This window comes from Gymnoscopelus microlampas (genome assembly GCF_963454915.1).
Source record: "Gymnoscopelus microlampas genome assembly, chromosome: 5".
NCBI classification, from domain to species: domain Eukaryota; kingdom Metazoa; phylum Chordata; class Actinopteri; order Myctophiformes; family Myctophidae; genus Gymnoscopelus; species Gymnoscopelus microlampas.
In genome coordinates, this window is record NC_139942.1 from 14,761,666 (window position 1) to 14,768,723 (window position 7,058).

At 39.4% G+C, this 7,058-nt stretch overlaps 1 protein-coding gene across 1 annotated transcript; it reads right to left on the reverse strand.

The window, feature by feature from the left end:
• Positions 1 to 2,171: 2,171 nt before the first annotated feature.
• LOC311044936 (tripartite motif-containing protein 16-like) lies at positions 2,172 to 3,809 on the reverse strand (the record flags this gene model as incomplete). The annotated part of the gene is made up of 1 exon (XM_084056748.1): positions 2,172 to 3,809. The coding sequence occupies exon 1, from the start codon at positions 3,636 to 3,638 to the stop codon at positions 2,172 to 2,174; it is 1,467 nt and encodes a 488-aa protein (XP_083912874.1). The 5' UTR covers positions 3,639 to 3,809.
• Between the last annotated feature and the right edge of the window lie 3,249 nt (positions 3,810 to 7,058).

A 7,058-nucleotide genomic window follows, 5' to 3' on the forward strand; every position in this document is an offset into this window, starting at 1 on the left:
TCCCCTCATAATATGGATTTCAAATGGAAAAAGTAATCGATTGAATAATAAGATAATTTATGCTTGTGTTTTACTGAATCACTATAAGATGCTGTTTTCACGGGTGCGTGAGGGTGCTTTTCTCAGCCTGTGCTGGAATGGAAACCAGTTTAATCCTAGTTCCTTTAAGATAATGTCATCACTTTCAACCTGGTGGGGTAAACAGCATGCTTTGGAACAGACTTAGTACTGGAGCAAAGAAAGGAGATGAAGAAAAGCAGCTTGTTGTGATCGGGTGTTTAAATAAATTGGTGTTTTCTAAAACTCTCTTTATCTCATTCTCTCTCCCCCTCACTCCCTCCTCTCTCTCTCAATTTCATCCCTTTCCTATCTCTACCCCCCTCCAAATCTGTCTGTTTTTGCTCCAGTCTTTCTGTCTTTGCCACTTCTCTTCTGTTTCTCATTTCTCTGCTTACGGTCTACTCTCTCTCTCTCTCTCTTGCTCTTTCTCTCTTCTGTTTTTCTCTCTTATGGTCATTTACATTTATATTGAATTAGAAGCTGTGGAGAGATAGAGACCGAGAGGGAGAGAGACGGAGAGAGAGGGAGATAGAAAGAGAGAGACGCAGCAGAAGAAGGATGAGAAAAACTCCTTCTGATTATAGTGAGATTACGAGCCGACTGAGCAGCATTATGTCGTGTAATGAGAGAGAGAGAGAGAGAGAGAGAGAGAGAGAGAGAGAGAGAGAGAGAGAGAGAGAGAGAGAGAGAGAGAGAGGACCTGAAGAGACGCCCATATGGCAGGATCCATCTCATTTAGGGGAAAGGTCTCGCTCTCTCTATCCCTCCCTCTCTCTCTCATCCCCTCTTTCTCTCTCTCACCCCTCCGCGGTCTCTCTGATTGCCCCTCCTGTAATATTATGAAGTGACCCCCTCCCCCAACACACACACACACACACACACACACACACACACACACACACACACACACACACACACACACACACACATTTTATAGGTCAGGATTGATTGCAGACAGATATCAAACAAGGCATTAAGCTGGATGTAGATAAGATAAGACCTTTATTGATCCTGTGAGGGGAATTCAGTCGCCAAAGGCAGCACAGCAGCTTAAGATACAGTTACGGGGCATGAAAAAGTACTGCAGATACACAGCAGGGTAAAGACATCACACTCAAAAGAAACACCATCAATAATGAACAATTTATACAACAGTATAAACCATCAGCAATTCCTGCATAATGCAGGACAAATATATATATTAATAATACACAGTTAGAGTACCATGTCAGATCCTTAAACTGCTGTTGCTAAAGGAAAATTGGTCTATTGAACGAGCCAAGCGACCATCGTGCGCCTCATTTTAAATCTTCATAGCTACCTGCACAAAAGACCGTTTTACTCCTAAGTCTTTGTGTTTCCCCTTGGGGTGGATGAATCTATCATTTCCCATTCTACTCAATTGCCCCAAAATCTCCATGTGGAGGGGGTGTGAGTGGCTGTCCATGATAGCGTCCAGCTTCCTCCACCCCATCCAGGGTGGTCCCTACGAAGTTCATGTACAAGTCTACTGTACGTATCCCCTCTCCTAAAGGCAAGTGATTCGACTGATGTCAACAATTATAGGCCAATCTCTAATCTCTCTGCCTAGGCAAATATGTTTGGAAGCCCTGCTATCAGAGTCAAATTGTTTCTATAGATTTGCACGCTAAAGTCCATGCCTGTCTGGTTTTATATCTAAACATGGTCACTGAAACGGCATGCCTGAATGTCATAGATGACATCAGGGCTGCTTTGGATGCCTTTGGTTCTTCCATAATGGTAGATGGAGTTTATAAATACTTTAATTGTGTTTTTATGGTTTTATTGTATTCATTTGGTTTTATCGTATTTATTTATTCATTTATTTAATGATTTTAAGCCTTTTGAGTGGTGACTGGCAGTTAGCTTGTTTTTTTGTTGAGGTATATATCCTGTTTTTGTCCATAGATTTTATTTTATACATTTAGCTCATCTCACAAAAGCATAAGAAATAAACCAACAGTATGAACGTTATTGCTAAAAAGCATTGTTGCAATAGATAAATAATCTACCAGACATGAAATGTACAATTAGGAATAGGAACATAAAGAAATGACTCTGTCAGTCATGAGACAAACACAATGTCTGATCTACCTTATGTCACATAACTCAGCAGCTGCAAATCTTGTAGTCCCAAATAATCCACCATATAGGCCAAATCCAGCATAGAGTGTCTGGGTGAATGTGGTCTGGACCCTGTAGATGAGAGTCATGGTGTCAGAGACACTGTAGAAGGACAGAGTACCTGCACTGTGATCCAGGTACACTCCTACCCTGGAGGACAAAATACCTGGGATTCTAGTTTCAATGCACCTGTGTCTGAAAAGACAACCTCCATTACAACATTTTAAACACCAAGATTTATCATTGTTTCCAAATATACCATTGTAACCAACAGTTCTGCTGACATCTTTATATGAGACTGATATATCAACAATGTATCCACTCCACTCTACCTCCCAGTAACAGCACCCAGCCAGACCCTCTCTACTCAAAACCTGACTCCATTGAGTGAATCTCTCTGGATGATGGGGATATGATTGTTGTTGCTTCATCCATGTTACTTTTCTGTTCTCTTTAGAGAGAGACAAGCGTTGGTGTGCTGTGTTTGGATCCAGTGTGATTGGACATGAATATTGTAAGAATTCAACTCTGGTCTTGGGCATTGACAGTAAACCCACTCTATTCAATGTCTCTGAGATGTTTGTCCCTTCCTCTTTAAGAATGTCCCCTAGTTTGTCCCTTACCTTTGACACAGCCACAGTCACATGTTCAAAGTATCTCAGAGGACGGACATTGCTACTGACTGGGTGTGTAGATTCACTGATCTTTGAGAGAGAGGTGGAACTGTTCACAAAATGGATGTGATCCTCTGTGTTTGAGATCTGCTCCAGCTCAGCATGTCTCCTCCGCAGGTCAGTAACCTCCTGCTCCACACCCTTCCTCTGTTCTTCAACACGACTAACTTCATGTTTCTGCTGGTCTCTGATCAGATCCCTCACCTCAGATCGTCTACTCTCAATGGAAGAGATGAGCTCAGTAAAGATGGTGTCACTGTCCTGCACTGCTCTATCAGCACAGTGATTGATGGACTCAACCTGTTGGTGAAGCAAAAACACGTCTTTCTCTCTCGCCTGGATTCTCTGCTGGATGTCCTGTTGACTCATATCAAGCTCTTTCTGTCTCTCAGTCCTTTCTGCTGCAGCTGAGATTGTATCGTGACCTTTGTGTTCATCCATGCAGCACAGAAAACAGATACACTGCTGATCAGTACGGCAGAAAACCTTCTTCACCTCGTCGTGAAGAGAGCAGATGTTCTCCAGAAGCTTGCTGGAGGCTTTGACCAGCTTGTGTTTCTTAAAGGCAGGAAATTGATAGTGAGGCTGGAGGTGAGTGTCACAGTAAGAGACCAGACACTGAAGACACGTCTTCACAGCTTTCAGTTTCCTCTCAGTGCAGGAATCACAGGCCACATCTCCAGGTCCAGCATAGCAGTGATCAGGAGGAACAACTTGGAGTTCTGTCTTCTTCAGGCTCTCCACCACCTCAGCCAACATGGTGTTTTTCTTCAGAGCAGGTCTTGGGATGAACGTTTCTGTGCACTGTGGACAGCTGAATCTCCCTATTTGATCATCCTGATTCCAGTGTTCAATACACCTACTGCAGTAGTTGTGTCCACAGGGAACACTCACTGGATCCGTCAGTAGATCCAGACAGATAGAACAGTAGAACTGAACTCCTTGTTGTGCCATTTTACAGAAGATCGTTTGGCAGAGAAAACTAATTGTTATGGGAAGTTAGTCCAAAAAGTTTACCCTGTTGTTTAAAGGTCGGTCAACAACACTTTGTTTATTTGACAATTCACTTTATAGGACAGTACATAGTTGTGATGTCACTGTGTGATGACATTATTAAGTCATTGCATAGAATACCAAATGATGCTAGTACTGTATAAACTGACAGGCGAAAGTATGATTACGTAATACTAGGTACCTTTTAAAAAAAAACTAAAGTTAAATTGTATATCTTTTGTGAGTGGCAAATGTTTCACAACACCCACTCCATGAATTCCACCCCCGAAAGCCTTTTATAAACATAATTTCTAATGAAAGTGGACAGGGGCTTCTTTCCCGCGAAAATGACGTCATCCGGCTGTAAACGGATGGATGAAGCTATTAGCAAAAAGGAATCTCATGCTGTTTTTAAGACATTATAGGATTTGAAGATGGAAAAACAACAGCAAAAGAAAGCACAGCTCACGGTAACTAAAGCTCCATTGGCTAAGAGAAACGACCCGTAGATAGTATAAAACAATTAAAAGAACGCTTTTTGAAACGCTTCCGCCTTCCGGTGAAAACGAATGGAATTCTGGATAATGCAGGACTCAGTTATAGCCCTGCAATGACGGTAGTGACCAGTAGAGGCTGCTAAAAATAGTTTATTTTTTTGGAGTAGCCTTGTACTACTACTTTAAACAACATAAGACATAACATACATAACATGATTTTGTTTCAAATTATTTTATTGTGATTATGGAAATGATGCTGACATTAGTCGTGATCTATTTTTCAATGGGACTCTCATTTCTGACCGATTTAACTTGATTTACCAAGACATAAGATAATGTGATAGCCTACTATTAGATAAATGATGTAACCTAAAACCTAAAAAAAAACCTAAATAAAACAGCATAACATGTGTTGTTATGAGCTAGATACTGGAAAGAAAGAAAAATAACAAATTCAAAATTACAATTCAAAATAATTATACAAATCACTGGTTCTCAACTTGGGGTCCATGTACCACCAGGGGTCCAATTGGATTTATAAAGATTGCAAGAATGCACAGAAAGCATGGACAGCTTGTAGTTTTATCATGTGATGATGGACAATATGAATGAAACTCTCGCTTACATAGTAATCCAACAGGCAGTATAGGATAATAAATCATATCATATATTATACAATATCAAATTTAAAAACTGTGTGGAGTGCAGGGTGGAAGGGAACATGTTCAAATAACCTATTATGTGAGATTACACTCAATACTGTGCTGAGGTGCCCATAACAAATCAGCAAAAGTATTGAAATGCAAAACTAGGTTTTGCAGCAGTGAGATTGTCTACGATTTGACAATGGTGCCACCCAGTGGTGAAATGTAGTTACTACCATTCTGTAATTTAAACAACTTTTATTTTGACGGAAATTCAGAGCCTTAGAAAATATTTTATACCTCACCTACATATCCAGTACAACATATTAAGTAATTCAAATAATAATTGTATTATTATTATCATTATTACCCCTATGAATAGTATTATTATATATTAATTACTACTATTATAAAACTTCTGCATTTCAAAAGGTTTGCCCTATGTGTCTCCCGTGACGTAGTTTAAAAACAAAAAATTAGAAGTTTTCAGCTCGACATAACGGATAACCTTAAAAATAAAAACATATTAGACATGTCATCAATGAAATTATGAAGTTTAGAAAATATCCTAACCATTTCTAGTGCATGTGATGTTTTACATTACAAACCTGTTTTAAACAGATGAAATGAAGAGACACGATGGGTAATGTTAATGTTGTTGATGCTGCCAGCTGAGAGAAATAGCAACCAGGTCTATGAAAACAAGCCCAAAAGAAGCGACTAGGCTAAGGCTATTTGAAAATAGCCGATCTACAAGCTCACAATGCGTCGTTGTGAGCTTGCAGATTTGCTTTCTTTTTCTTAAAGGGAAAAAATCTTGAATATATAATATAATATATTTTCTGCTGTCTGGGAAGGAACACATTTTGCAGTAAAATATTTGTATACAACCACAACCATCCATTTAAGAAGAAAAACATGGTTTTACCTCAGGCAATGAAATGAATGATAAAAACTAAAGCCTTTTTTTGGAGATTTGTTCCTCTAATTACATAATTCTGAATTTGCTGAGCATCAGCAACATCAAAATGTTTTCATTGGGACTGGCGCCATCTTCTAGCTGTGATGGTGGATTCCAGTATCTGCTTCACCTTCTTGTACCCATGTGCCTTCTTCAAGTGAATGCTCTTTGTTTAAAGGTTCCTGGAGGCCTCAATGTCTTGAAAACAAAATATACATTCATGCTAATCTTTAATGTCCAATGTGCGTAGGATGCAACTTCATGTTCCATTTTGTATTTATATAGTTTTGCTCTTTGCTGCCATTTGTCTTCCAAAGTAGTTGTTTTATTATAATTTGCCTTTATAAAGTATTTGTAATAGTACGTTGTCAATAACATACTGCATACTATTTATTTAGATTCATCTAGCATTATGAGTTGCAGTGAGCTCTGTGTGTGCGTGTGCACCAGGGCAGGAATTCCACAGAAGCCATAAAGGCCATGGCCACATGGCACTCTCAGTTAGGACTTATGCCCTTGAAAGAAATATATACTAAGGCAGTGGCCTTGATGTCCCGCCCACACTGCCCCAATTAATAACCATTTTCTCCTCTGACCTCTTTCCTGTCAACATGTTTTTAGACACCAATTGTTTTGTTGAGATTCTGAATTATTTTCTCCCCTTGACTCTCCATCCGTATATTCAAATGAGTCCAGTGACTGCTTTTTAATTTATATATAGGCTGTCTTTTTCACATTTATTTCACTGGAAGTTAACACGTATTAAAAATGAAATCCTCCCAAACTCTAAAAAGTTAAAATATGTATTTCTTAAAATCATTTTATTTGGTGGCTTTGCTGCCCTGGCATTTGGTCTTTGCACCCTCAAAACATGGACAACCCCAAAGACAAAATGACCATGCCCCCAAAATTATGACATTTCAGGACTGGCGTGCATCCGTGCATTGCTTGGGCTCTGAGTTATGATGTGTAATTCAGAAAGAGAAGACACCAACATCTATTTAGTACACAGCACATTCCTGAGTGTTAATTTTACTTTGAAACTGTGGACACTTAACGGATGTGAATCACTGGCTTCTTTCAC